This window comes from Musa acuminata, chromosome BXJ3-5, assembly GCF_036884655.1.
Source record: "Musa acuminata AAA Group cultivar baxijiao chromosome BXJ3-5, Cavendish_Baxijiao_AAA, whole genome shotgun sequence".
Classification (NCBI taxonomy): domain Eukaryota; kingdom Viridiplantae; phylum Streptophyta; class Magnoliopsida; order Zingiberales; family Musaceae; genus Musa; species Musa acuminata.
This window is the reverse complement of record NC_088353.1, coordinates 44,470,799-44,484,401: the sequence shown is the minus strand read 5'-3', so window position 1 is coordinate 44,484,401 and position 13,603 is coordinate 44,470,799. Positions and strand designations below refer to the sequence as shown.

Genomic DNA, 13,603 nt, shown 5'->3' with positions numbered 1-13,603 from the left:
GGTATGAAGGGCTCTTATTTGCCGTCTTGGGAGGAATGAATCTTCCATAACTACGCGAGCTGCTATTGTTCTTCCTCCATTCAATGAACCGAGTAAATGGAGGGAGAAACAAAACAAGATTTCTATTGCGCTGGAAAACTTGGTAATTCCTTGATTCAACGAATCTACTTATGATCAGACGCATTAATTGCATGACTCCTCACGGCCACCGTAATACGTGTATAAATATGACTGAGAAATGAGAGAAAGGATCCGTAGACAATCGATCGTGCGGTGTGTCCTCCTCGTCGGAAGAACATGGCGAGGGTTGGTTCTCTCAAGCTCCTAGGGATCATGATGGCCTGTGCGGTGATGCTGCTGCTGTGCAGTTCCATGAGCTGGGCACGCCCGCTGTCTCCGGGGGAGACCAAGCCGTATGGACTGGCGGCGATCAACTTTCCGAGGCTGCCAAGGGGACCTGTTCCTCCGTCCGGCCCCAGCTTTCCTCCTGATCGTCTGTAGCTTCTTGAGACGACCAGTTCAAACAGGTCTTATCGTGTGAGAAATAATGACCTGCAAGTTCTTGCGAGAAGCAAGAGCGAAGCATGTGTTTGTTCTGGTTCTTAATTTGATGGGTTCCAGTTTGGCAGTCACAAATCTTTTCTTGTTACGGATGCCAAAATTGCAATTGTCGCATCTTAAAATCCATAGTCCAATAAATGTGATGTAAACAATAGGGAAGAAACGTATGAATGAAGAGCAATTGGACGAAAACCTGCAACACTTCTCCTCATCACAACCAATGTTTAGAAGCAGCAAACCACCACATACTGCTGCTAAGAGACGAGTCGAAACTTCTTTGGTACAACAAAAGTAGCAGTTTCCGTAGGTATATATAGATGATGATTCCAGTACTTGTGGCCATCGCTGCCTCACTCCCCCATAATCTTCTCCCGCTGAATTCCATGATGCTCTCACCAGCCATTTACTTGGTCTTCCTGCTTGCTATCACAAAATGCGCTTGCTCATCAACCCTGCTCGATGAGCAATCACCGGAGGCTCACGTCATTTGATCGATCAAGATATCGGGCCATCGGCTGTAGCTGTCGAAGTCTGCTCGCAATTATGTGCTCAGCGGGGTTTCGTCCTCTGTACGTTCCGTCTTCCGAAGCCACCGTCGCTCTTCAAACCCTGGTTGAAAAGACTCTGGTCACTACTCAGAATGCAGCGAGAGGAGTACATTTCACTGCTTTTGCAGACATACTGAAAGAGTCGTTTGCAGCGGTTGGCGACTACGTATCTTTTAGCTGACCTTTGATCTTTCCGGCCATGGATCAGTCACCTTGTTCTCTTCCATGTACTTGGCGACAAGATCGGGTGGATGGATATCTCTGACGCAGGTAAGGCTTGGGAACTTACTGCCTCTGCCTGGGAAAGGAGCCCGTGACGTGAACACTCCAGAAACTGCTAAGATAATATTAATATAAATTTTATTTATTTAAGAGATATCTAGATAATAATTAATTTTAGATATTTATTTTTGATAAATTAAGTTCTATATATATATATATATATATATATATATATATATATATATATATAAAGTCCCATGAATTCAGATTCTAAATGAAGGTTTGATTTCTTTTTATGGGGGCACCAAATCAAATTGAGGAAGAATGGTAGATCGACTGTAAAGTATTGATTGATGGGTTATAATCAGATTTTTGTATTGGTGATTGGCTTTTTTATCTTTCTTTCTTTTTCGATCTTTTTTTTTTTTTTGTTTATGATGACAACCAGAAATACGATTACTATCATATGCTCTTTATCATTGTCGAAGATGATAATTTGATTTAGATGATAAGATTTATGCTAAGATAGTTGAAGAAGATTATGATGTAGTCAAAACCACTAAAGAATATTAAATAAAGAATTTACATGCTCTTTATTCTCTTCGACTAGTAGTTGATGAGATTATATTTATTTGAATTTATGTTTTAACAAATTCTAAGGAGGTTTGAAAGATGTTGAAGCAAAGAGTATCACATAAACTTTAAGGTATCGATAATTAAACTCAAAACTCTTCCAGGAAATTTTGAGAATTTATTTATGGATGAAAGTGAAACAATATAAATTTATTTTTCAAGAGTTATGGAGATAGTAAATCAAATAAAAAGATATGATAAATTAATTTTTGATCAAAAAAAATTAATTTTTTTTTATAAAGAGTCTCTCGTATAGTTATCATCATTATATAGTCGAAATAATCACAAGTTTCCGACGAGAAAAATAATCGAAAACTTTTTTCGTATCCTAATCAAGTTTAAAGGCTCGCTTTTAACAATAAAAAAATGAAAGAAAAATCTCTTTTGATTATTGATATTCATACACTTATATTTCGCGTTACTAATCTAAATGTTCGAGGGACTAGATCAAGAAATCTCTTTTGACCTTAGTATTCGATGAAAACTATATTTCGTGTTACTAATCTAAATATTGGAAGGACTAGATCAAGAAATCTCTTTTACCTTAGTCTTCAAAGAAAACTACGATAATAAAAATACAATCTGAAACTTTTGAAAAAAAAAAATACAAATTTGCTGTTGTTGAAGAACCTATAGATTTTGAAAAAGAATAAACTATTTCAGAGAGATCAAAGATGAATTCATATTTTTTGAAGAGATGTATTGATAGATCAAATCAACACTCAAGCAGCATATTAAGCTGTAAAGTATTTGTTTAGAGACTATAATCAGTTTTTTTATTATAATTTTTTTCTTCATTTTTAAAATTATTTAATTTTTATATTGGTATTTGACTATTTTTCTCTGTCTTTTTTTTTTCGTCATGATTCCCCAACCAAACTGGCATTGCTAAGAACAAGAGAGTCTAGCAGCTGCTACCATTTGATTTGATTGCCTACACTGTTACCATTTGATCGGAGATTGCAAGCACCAAGCAAATGGTGTCCGTCTTCCATCATTTTGAAAACTGGAACGAAGGAAGAGGAGTGACAGATTGGAAGCTAGAATGAGAAGACATGCGTTGATTCAAATAGAGCTCTGAATCATATACAATTGTGCATGGGTTCTACAGGCATTTCTAGTTGAGAGAAAGCAAATGCAGTTTGTCGAACAACTGATACCCTACAGCTTTCGTTAATCATCCATTAGGCTACCTTCTTCTGGTTGTTATCCCCTGCAAAGCCCCGGCTTCTCTTGATTCTCACGAGCGACAGCAATTATAGGAGCAGACAAGGAACAAAATCCAACATCGCTTGCACTCTTTCTACCAGAGATCATCTGCTGAGACTTCTTGCAATGGGAAATCGCCCCTTGAATTGAGCTCTCCACCTCTGCATTCAGGCTGCTGCTCCTGTTAAGCAACAGCAGGGGCTGGTTGGATCCACCGGACCTCGTCGTACCCGTGAAGGATGACGATGACGAAGAAGAAGCGGACGTCAACGACACCGATGAGTCCGTCGCCGTGTGACTCCAGCTCATGGCGCCTGAGAACGACTTCCTGTAGCACACGTCGTCCTCTTCTATATGCTTTTCCCTGTTAATGCTCCTCATGAGTCCTAGCGCATTGGTGTCGTCGAAAAGATGAGTCCCGATCTGAGCTTGCTCCACTAGTTTCTTTCTGGCTTCCGCAGCGCTGCCGTCGGTACACTCTTTGGCTTGATGAGCGGCCGCGCATGACTCGTCGGGACGCCGCGGTTTGTTGAACAGAGACTTGAGATAAGCCTTTGAAGCCTTCAGCTTGAGACTCTGGGATAAGTGCTTGATCAACCTGAGCTTCTTGGACCAAGAACTCTTTCGATTTGACCTTACCAGCTCTGCCGAGCATCTGTAGTAGTCTTCCGCATCCAGCTCGCCGCTGACATAGCAAGAACTGGCAGGAGAGATGTTGCACGACCCAAATGGAGTGCGATCCGTAGGGGTAGCTGGTGCTATGGCCGCCTCGTCCTCGGAGGCATTCATCTCCTTTGACTTCTCGAGCTTCTCGACCATTTGAAGCCGAGGAGGGAGATGCAGAGGGAGGAGCTTCCCCTTGTAGAAGAGCTCATCAGCAGGGTACGCAGTGGCTTCCGACTCCGCCGACTGGACACTCATTTGGAACTCGAACTCCTTGGAATGTGGAGAGGAGACGACGGCGTAGCAGAGGAAGCTGTTGGTAGTGCTATTGCCCATTTCTGTTGCACAGCTGACATCCATGTCGATGTAGTCTTCTTCTTCCTCATCTTCTTCTGCTATGTGGTCGTAGGAAGGGAGTGTCTTAGCCATTCTTACAGTTACGATGGCCAAGTATTCGAAATCTAAACAAAACTCTCTCTGGATACTGTTCCTTTCCCTCCCCTGCCTCACAGTGTTTGAGCCGTGGCTGTGGAGTGGGTGGTCGTGACGCTGAGAAAGGTGTGGGCGAGGCTGAGCATCCTTTAAAGCGAGAATAAGGCCAAATGAGAAAGAATTATGAAGGGGCTGTCAGGGATTTGGAAATAGGCCAAGGCATCCAACATAAGCCATGCAGAGAAACATGAGGGGTAGCCTTCTAATGGGTCCGCAAACCCTCGTCATTTGACCCATATTTTGTTCTCTCTCTCTCTCTCTTCCTCCACCTACTTCATCTCACTTGAGGTTTAGTGTCTCATCGTTCCGTTTCCTGTCACTTTTAACTTTTTCTTGCAGTTCTCAGTTTGTCTCTGCTCAATCAATGTCAGGGGCGGCAGCAGAACCGCACAATGCATGTCTATTCACTTGATACAAGTACAGTCGGAAGAGATGAACATGGCAACGTTGACGATGCCGAGTTCAGTGTGATGAAAGCTTAAGACGGTGTTGACAGATTAAGATGCAAGCATTAGACACGTACTCGATAGATTTCAGCCACATTTCCTCCTCAGAAAGTAAGAGAAGCAAAGCAAAAATAGCGTTATGTTGATGACATCTATTGACTGCGTCATACATTTGAACCCTCCTTGGAGTTGCCAACAGAAGCATAATTTTGACTTGTTACTGCGTTGCACTGTGGTCGCTGGCATCATCGTCGTTCGTCATCATCGACCTGTCGAGATGGGTACCGTATGGCTGGCTATAAATAAGAATGGCCTGCATAGCTGGAGGCCACCTTTGTCGTGCTTTCATGACGCTGCGGCCATGGAGTCGCAGACTCTCCTCAGACACACGGCAACCGGTCCAGAAAGGCTCCTGTGGCTTTCGGCTTTCGGCTTTCGCCCCAAGGACACCTGTTCCCGTCCACGTGAAGCATGCCGGAGGAATCTGGCAGAGGGGTGTTCTCGACATCAATGTGGTGGCGAAAAGCCATGGGCGTGGGCAGTGTGCCTTGTGGTGCATGCCTTGCTTCCCTCTGACCACAGCTTTGTAGGCATCGATGAAGGTGGAAGGCAGGAGCTGGTGATCGGGCAACAGTGGGGTTGAGTTTTGCATCACAATCCCGGAGCAATCCAGTGGACCCCTCTCTGCACTTCGCCAATAGAAAGATAGTCGGCAACACCTGAAATAACTTGGGGCTCGGAGATCCCCGGAAAGCTGTTCTCTGATGTCCTAATGGCGCGGACACTTCATGTATGAATGAACTCTGTCAAAAAGTACTGAAGTGTATTCTCTTTCATTGGGCTTCCGGTTTGACCACTGCTGCTCGCGGGCTGCTAATGCAAATCGACCGATGCTTCTCATCATGTTCCCTGGTCAATATTTGAAGAGTTGAGAGAAAGAAGATGACGCGGGCATAATGAAGCTCGACCAGGCTCGAGCCGCGAACACGACGTGCATCCAGAAGCTCGCGTCCATGCGCACCGGACCATCAATCTTGACTGGCATTCACATTGTTTGAATGGTGGACGAGGAAGAAGTCGATGCGAGGTTTTTCTTGGTATCTTTGCCCTTTCAATTGCAGTAGATGTTGTAGAGATCACGCAACCGCGTGTGGTAGGTGCAGCGTCACCATCCTCTCTCGGGCCACTGCTCCTTAGCTAATCCATTTGCCGGCAGCCGCTTCCTCGGCGTCTCTTCCTCCCATATAAGCAAATCTCACGTCCACAATCCTCGCATGCAATATCGGAGCGACAAGAGAAGCTTCGCCGATGGAGTAGACATGTTCAAACCGGAGCCCTCCCTCTTAGCACAAACATGCGCCGTGGAAAGCAGCGCGTAGGCGAGTGACGGTGATGCTTTAAGAGTTGAGATCGCGTAGATGCTGCCAGCTAGCTAAATGGCCCAATTGAGGAGGAGGTCAGTGCCACCTTGACTTTTCTTGTGCTACGTTCCTTTACCAATCTCTGTGTATCAGATACGACAGCCTAATACGACATCCGCTCAGCCGAGAACAGCTACCGTCCTTCCCCTAAAGAAAAATGTCACCTTCTCCTCGATGAACGTTACCACACTAAAGACCTTTACAATGAACATTGTAATGATTGGATTAAGATCGGATACCGCCCTCCTGTGTCTTGAAGGCTTGTTCTACACCCACTCTTATTGTGGTCTGAGGGCATTGACTCGGCTCTGTTCGACAGAATCCAATCTGATCGATCGAAGGAAAGGAGCGAGCTTTGCTGCGGATCTACTGATGCTTTTGAGCCCCAAAGGTGCCATCTTTTTCCTCTTGTTTTCCGGTTAAATCCCCCTCTCGTCGTTCGATTCCGTTTGGTCGAACGCCTCTTTTGGAGTTCCGGTCAATTGCTGCGGATCTACTGATGCTTTTGAGCCCCAAAGGTGCCATCTTTTTCCTCTTGCTTTCCGGTTAATTCCCTCTCTCGGTGTTCGATTCCGTTTGGTTGAACTCGTTGCTTCTTTGGGCTGTCAGGAATTGGTCGGATTGTGGCTTCTCTTCTCTGTTGTTGCTTTTTGTTTGCGGGTGGAAGATTAGGGTTCCCCGCTTCACCTGTCCGCCTCATCTTCTTTCTCGGAGATCGTAGCCCGAGATCGAACCTTTTTACCTTCATCGCCTGAGTCACGGTGCGCTTTGACGTTTGATTCCGAGAACGAATGTGTTCGCGGTTGAAGTCGGATCAGTTGGGGTTGATCAGGGCGTCGTGGTTCCAAGATTAGATTTTGCTGTTCCTTGTGTTGTCGCTGGTCAATCGGTTCTCCTTGTCGGAGAAGTTGTGTATCTCGTCATCTTCCTCTGGTGTTCTCGAGGAATATTACCAACAAACCACCCCATCTTGGTTACCTTTGCTTCGTTATGGCCATTAGGGAAATCGAAGCGAGACTCATCGTCTTCATGATGGTTGCGATTCGATGCGTCCACTGTGTATTTACCCCTGCAGACAATTACCTGATCGACTGTGGGTCTCTGACCAATACAACCATCGGCACTAGAGTTTTCGTGGCCGACGTCTCACTTTCCTCGACCTTGACACCCCCCTCAAACAACTTAGCCAATACTTCACAGAACTCGGTCCCTACTTCCTACGGCACGGCGCTCTTCCGGAACGCCCGGGTCTTCAGGGAACGCTCCTCCTACTCTTTCCAAATCAAGGCGCACGGCAGGCACTTCGTTCGCCTGTACTTCTTCCCCTTCGTGTCCGGAGGCTACAACCTCAGTGCAGCAACCTTCGGCGTGTCGATCCAAGATGTTGTCCTTCTCAACAAATTCCAGCCTCGGGCGAATGCAACGGTCGTCAAGGAATTCTCATTGAACATAACCAGCGACACTCTTATCCTTACATTTGCACCATCGGCAAACACTTCCCTTGCCTTTGTGAATGCCATTGAAGTTGTTTCGGTTCCTGATAATCTAATCAATGATACTGCAAAGATCGTTGATCCTCAAGGCAAGTACCATGGTTTATCAGGCCAGGCATTGGAGACGATTTACCGGATCAACATGGGGGGGCCTCAGGTCCTTCCAGGCGACGATACGCTGTGGAGAACCTGGGAAAATGATCAGAAATTTCTGCTCACTCCTGGTCTATCCCAGTCATCTAATTTCACCGGAAAAATCAATTATATGGATGGAGCTACCGAGGAGATTGCCCCTCAAGTCGTGTATGCCACGGTTGTAGAGTTGTCTAAAGATGCCCAAAACACTATCGGTGCCAATGTTAACCTGACATGGCAGTTCAGTGTGGATGCTAACTCGGTCTACTTGACAAGGTTTCATTTTTGTGACATAGTCAGTAAATCGGCTATTGATTTGTTGTTTAATGTTTATATCAATGCATGGCTTGCTTCTGAAGTTGATCTCGGTCAAATCACATTTAACAGTTTGGCTACAGCTGTTTTTATGGATTTTGTTCTAAAGGCTGATGATGCCTCTGGTAAGCTTAGTGTTAGTATCAATCCTTCACCCATAATCAATGGTTTACCAAATGCCATTCTCAATGGCCTTGAGATAATGAAGATAAATGGCTCTGCTGGTCTGGCAGTTGCTGTCATACCACCTGGTTCAAATAAAAATTTTGGCTTCATACTGGGCTCAATCCTTGGAGCAGTTGCGGTGGCTGTCGTTGCTATTATTCTTTGCGTGGTTCTTAGGAAAAGGAAGCTCGCAAAACAGAGTTCCAAAACTTGGGTGCCTTTCTCCATCGATGGCTTGACTTCTCACAGCACGGTAAGTCAGACTTCCAATGAAACTGCTTTTAAAATTGGGCAGAATGGAGACCTTGGTTATCGTTTCTCTTTCATGGTGCTGCAAGAAGCAACAAACAACTTTGATGAGAATTGGGTGATTGGGGTTGGAGGTTTCGGGAAGGTCTACAAGGGAGTGCTAAGAGATGAAACAAAAGTGGCAGTGAAGAGGGGTAATCCAAAATCTCAACAAGGTCTCAATGAGTTCCGCACCGAAATTGAACTTCTGTCACGCCTGCGCCACCGCCACCTGGTTTCTCTTATCGGGTACTGTGATGAGAAGAATGAGATGATTCTTGTTTACGAGTACATGGAAAAGGGCACTCTTAAGAGCCATCTATATGGTTCAGATCTTCCTCCTCTTGTTTGGAAGCAGAGATTGGAAATTTGTATTGGATCAGCCAGAGGATTGCACTACCTTCATACCGGTCAAGCCAAGGCTATCATCCACCGTGATGTTAAATCTGCAAATATTCTACTTGATGAGAATCTCTTGGCAAAGGTTGCTGATTTTGGGCTCTCGAAGACTGGGCCTGAGTTGGATCAGACCCATGTCAGCACCGCCGTAAAGGGGAGTTTCGGATATCTTGATCCTGAGTACTTCCGGAGGCAACGGTTGACAGAGAAATCTGATGTGTATTCATTTGGAGTGGTTTTGCTTGAAGTGCTTTGTGCGAGGCCGGTCATTGATCCCACCCTACCAAGAGAGATGGTGAATTTAGCAGAGTGGGGAATGAAGTGGCAAAAGAGGGGTGAGTTGGAGCAGATTGTTGATACTCGGATTGCAGGATCCGTTAGGCCTGAATCTCTAAGGAAATTTGGGGAGACGATCGAGAAATGCCTGGCAGACTCGGGTGTGGAGCGCCCCTCGATGGGAGATGTTCTTTGGAACTTGGAGTATGTGCTACATCTACAAGACGCAGATCCTAGTGTTTCTGAGATCGATAGTATCAATCGCATTACTGAACTTTCACCGCAGGTTCAAAACATCAACACCATCTTTGAGAGTGCCCCTGCGGAGGAAGCTGGTACGTCAGTGCATAATGATCTTACAGACGTCTCCATGAGTAAGGTTTTCTCACAGTTGATCAAGTCAGAGGGTCGGTAAGTTAATTGTAATATGATACATTACCGTTTGAGGCATAGAACCGAAAGAGTTGATTGTTTAATATGTTTCTATATTGCTGTATACGACGAGGGTTCAATCTTTTCTCTTTGTTCTTTATTCGATCGGTCATATCTGCATAAACAGGCTATTCGGCAATGTAATTACACTGGATTTGTCATATTAACTGTTTGCTATCTTCCGTGTGAGACCTTTGGAACTTAGAAGGATGGTTATGTGCTCAATTCATGGGTATTGTATGTCACCAGCAAGCAGCAACTCTAAGGAGGGCACTGCAGGTCTGTATCAAAATCGATTTATCGACGGGCTCATTGTGATTTCTTTATAATATTCTTGTCATGATGTAATCCTTACTTTTCCCTCCATATATCATCAGTGTTTTATTTATTATGCCATGTATCACATAGGTCAAGTTTGTGCCATCTGTTTTCCTTGCATCAAAGAAGGCCTCTTGATTTGCCCTCCCTTGGTTGAGAGATTGTGTGTGAATTGTATCAGAGTTCAGCTCATCTGTATTAGCATACGAAAGTCAGATTTGTACAACAAAGCTCAGTCATTGAATGATCATGTGGTATGCTTTTTCTGCATCCTTATTATGAGTTACATCTTTTCTTGTCTTTGCAAAAAAGAATTACTACTATCCAAATAATACAGCTCTTTCAATTATTTTACAATTACATCATTGTTTGTGTCTTTATTTTTTTTTTATGCAGTAATTTTCTTTTGGAATGATCAAAATTGTCCTCCCTCCCTCTATCAACACCAGATTGTCAAATGGCAACAAAACTGTCTTAAAGCTTTTTCTTGAAGGAGGCAAACAACTGTTCCTCTTACTTATTTTGTTGAACGTTCCTTTTTCGAGGGAAAAAAGAGAGTCAAATCATCCATCGCTGGTCATCATGCAGTCGATCAACCTCCCCTCCCTCTCCCTCTGTAGATCCTCTTAGTTAGGTGTGTTTTAGCTCATCTAAACCTTTGCTCACTGCGTGCCTCTTCCAATCACCAACACTCTTTCCTTCCTTCCGCCTTTTGGACGAGAAGAATGTAGCTGAACACCCCAACACCTACTCGCTCTACCATCCGAAGCTCTTTGCATTTTGTTTCCGCCACACGTTTGGGTTTGTCCTCCGGCGGCAAAGGAACCCTGTCAACAGACACGCATGTTCTTGAGCTACGTCACCGTGAATCAAATCCTTCACACATCTACCATCAAACGACAGCCCTATATATATTCCGTCGTTGTGGGATACAAATCAAAAGCCCTCGTCTTTCACCTGTGCGTGCCGTAACACCGTGCTGCTCTTCCGCCGGCTCCCTCTCGTTCTGTAAGGCGGGGATTACGGAAGCGGCGTCATGTCGCGGTTCGTCGACAAGATATCCGTCCTCGAGCGGCTCTCTTCCCCGATGGCGGAGGCCGAGGGCATCGCTCGCGGCGGCCTGCTTGTCCACCACCACCACCACCACCCCCGCGGCCCCTCCGTCACACTCGGCCAGCTCTTCAAGCGCGTCGGCGAGGCCCATAGTGGCGGCGGCGTGGGGGACGAGGACGCGTCCCAGCCCCACCACGTCGTCGCTATGGGCGAATTTGACGGCGCCGGAGGTGGCGGGTTGGCCTCCCGCCCCCTCCCTATCGTCCTCACCTTCACCAATCTCTCGTACAGCGTCAAGAGGGCCCGCAACATGTTCCTTTTCCGCAAGAGCCGCCTCGCCATGGACCCCGCCGCAGGCCTCGCGACGCCGGATGCGTTCTCCGGGAGTAAGACGCTTCTGGACTCCATCTCCGGCGAGGCCAGAGAAGGGGAGATCTTCGCGGTGCTGGGGGCCAGCGGCTCCGGAAAGTCCACCCTCATCGACGCGCTCGCTAACCGCATCGCGAGGGAGAGCCTGCAGGGCTCTATTACCCTCAACGATGAGAAGCTCGACGACCAGCTGCTGAAGATCATCTCCGCGTACGTGATGCAGGACGACCTCCTGTTTCCCATGCTTACCGTGGAAGAGACCTTGATGTTCTCCGCTGAGTTCCGGCTGCCGCGATCTCTCTCCGCCTCGAAAAAGAAGAGCCGGGTGCAAGCGCTCATCGACCAGCTGGGCCTTCGGACCTCCGCCAAAACCATCATCGGCGACGAGATCCACCGCGGCGTCTCCGGAGGCGAGCGCCGCCGGGTTTCTATTGGCATCGACATCATCCATGACCCCATCATACTCTTCCTCGACGAGCCCACGTCCGGCCTCGACTCCACAAGCGCGTTCATGGTGACCAAGGTGCTGCAGAGGATCGCTCACAGTGGGAGCATCGTGATCATGTCGGTCCACCAGCCGAGCTACCGGATTCTCTGTCTCCTCGATCGCCTCCTTTTCCTCTCCAGAGGCCAGACCGTGTACAGTGGGCCGCCCGACGGTCTGCGCGGGTTCTTCTCTGACTTCGGCCATCCCATCCCAGCCAACGAGAACCCAACAGAATTCGCGCTCGACCTTATCCGCGAGCTCGAGGGCACTCCGACCGGTGCAAGGTCCCTCGTCGACTTCAACAAGGCACATCAGAGCGTACGACTCGCCGTGGCCGCCGCGGACAAGCCATCTCTTTCTCTAAATGATGCCATCAGCGCCAGCATCTCCCGCGGGAAGCTTGTTTCCGGCGCGACCGAGGGAGCGCCCTCGGCGCCGTCGGTCCAGAATTACGCCAATCCATTCTGGATCGAGGTGGGTGTGCTGACAAAGCGGTCGTTTACCAACTCCAAGCGGATGCCAGAGCTGTTCGGCGTCCGCCTCGGCGCGGTGCTCGTCACGGGATTCATCCTGGCGACCATCTTCTGGCGGCTCGACAACTCGCCCAGGGGCGTGCAAGAACGACTCGGCTTCTTCGCCATAGCCATGTCCACCATGTTCTACACCTGCGCCGATGCGCTGCCGGTCTTCCTCCAGGAGCGCAACATCTTCATGAGGGAGACGGCACACAACGCCTACCGCCGCTCGTCCTACGTCCTCTCCCACACCATCGTCGGCTTCCCGCCGCTGGTCCTCCTGTCCATCGCCTTCGCCTCGACCACCTTCTTCGCCGTCGGCCTCGCGGGGAGCATGCAGGGGTTCTTCTTCTTCGTGCTGATCGTCCTGGCCTCCTTCTGGGCCGGCAGCGGTTTTGTGACCTTCCTCTCCGGGGTGGTGACGCATATCATGTTAGGCTGCGCCGTCGTCCTCTCCGTTCTGGCCTACTTCCTACTCTTCAGCGGCTTCTTCATCGACCGGACCCGGATCCCCGACTACTGGATCTGGTTCCACTACCTTTCACTCGTCAAGTACCCTTACGAAGCGGTGATGCAGAACGAGTTCGACGATCCGCGCAAGTGCTTCGTCCGAGGGGTGCAGATGTTCGACAACACGCCCTTCGGGGGGTTGCCGGAGGCGATCAAGTTGAACGTTCTCAAGTCCATAAGCAGTTCTTTAGGGGTGAACATAACCAGCCAGACCTGCATCACCACCGGCACCAACATCCTGGAGCAGCAGAGCGTGACGCAGCTCAGCAAGTGGGACTGCCTGTGGATCGCTGTGGCGTGGGGCTTCTTCTTTAGGTTCCTCTTCTACATCAGCCTCCTGTTGGGAAGCAGGAACAAGAGGAGGTAAGAGAGAGTGAGAGATCCCTTTTGGAAGTTGCTTCCATAAGCTTGAAGAAGAAGAACTAATCAGCAGACATCCACAGCTCCTCTTCCAACCTTTCGTCGGTTGTAATCTCCATAGAGCTTCTTCATGTAGTGTGATTCTTACTACAGCCCTCCACAGATGCTTCCTGGAGCATCAAAAAACAGCAACTTCAACTACGATCGATTGAGGCAGTAAATAAATTATTATACCAAGTCGATTAATTTTGTCATGCTAACTCGTCCAACTTGTGGAACGATCTAATAGGGAG

The 13,603-nt window shown here is 47.4% G+C and overlaps 3 protein-coding genes across 3 annotated transcripts; 2 read left to right on the top strand and 1 right to left on the bottom strand.

Annotated features, from left to right (window-relative positions):
* Positions 1 to 2,993: 2,993 nt before the first annotated feature.
* LOC135637716 (probable membrane-associated kinase regulator 4) lies at positions 2,994 to 4,377 on the bottom strand. The gene has a single exon (XM_065150456.1). It carries the CDS (start codon positions 4,263 to 4,265, stop codon positions 3,171 to 3,173), a length of 1,095 nt encoding a protein of 364 aa, XP_065006528.1. The 5' UTR covers positions 4,266 to 4,377; the 3' UTR covers positions 2,994 to 3,170.
* A 1,521-nt stretch (positions 4,378 to 5,898) lies between these two features.
* On the top strand, positions 5,899 to 9,859 carry LOC135638855 (receptor-like protein kinase HERK 1). Its single transcript, XM_065152350.1, has 2 exons — positions 5,899 to 6,713; positions 6,805 to 9,859. Exon 2 carries the CDS (start codon positions 7,186 to 7,188, stop codon positions 9,679 to 9,681), a length of 2,496 nt encoding a protein of 831 aa, XP_065008422.1. The 5' UTR covers positions 5,899 to 6,713; positions 6,805 to 7,185; the 3' UTR covers positions 9,682 to 9,859.
* Positions 9,860 to 10,965: 1,106 nt separating this feature from the next.
* On the top strand, positions 10,966 to 13,547 carry LOC103986156 (ABC transporter G family member 5). The gene has a single exon (XM_009404068.3). It carries the CDS (start codon positions 11,053 to 11,055, stop codon positions 13,315 to 13,317), a length of 2,265 nt encoding a protein of 754 aa, XP_009402343.2. The 5' UTR covers positions 10,966 to 11,052; the 3' UTR covers positions 13,318 to 13,547.
* Positions 13,548 to 13,603: the final 56 nt, after the last annotated feature.

Bases quoted from the DNA above. Each gene is read 5' to 3' on its own strand.
- LOC135637716 (XM_065150456.1), bottom strand. From the start codon at position 4,265: ATGGCTAAGACACTCCCTTCCTACGACCACATAGCAGAAGAAGATGAG.
- LOC103986156 (XM_009404068.3), top strand. From the start codon at position 11,053: ATGTCGCGGTTCGTCGACAAGATATCCGTCCTCGAGCGGCTCTCTTCC.
- LOC135638855 (XM_065152350.1), top strand. From the start codon at position 7,186: ATGGCCATTAGGGAAATCGAAGCGAGACTCATCGTCTTCATGATGGTT.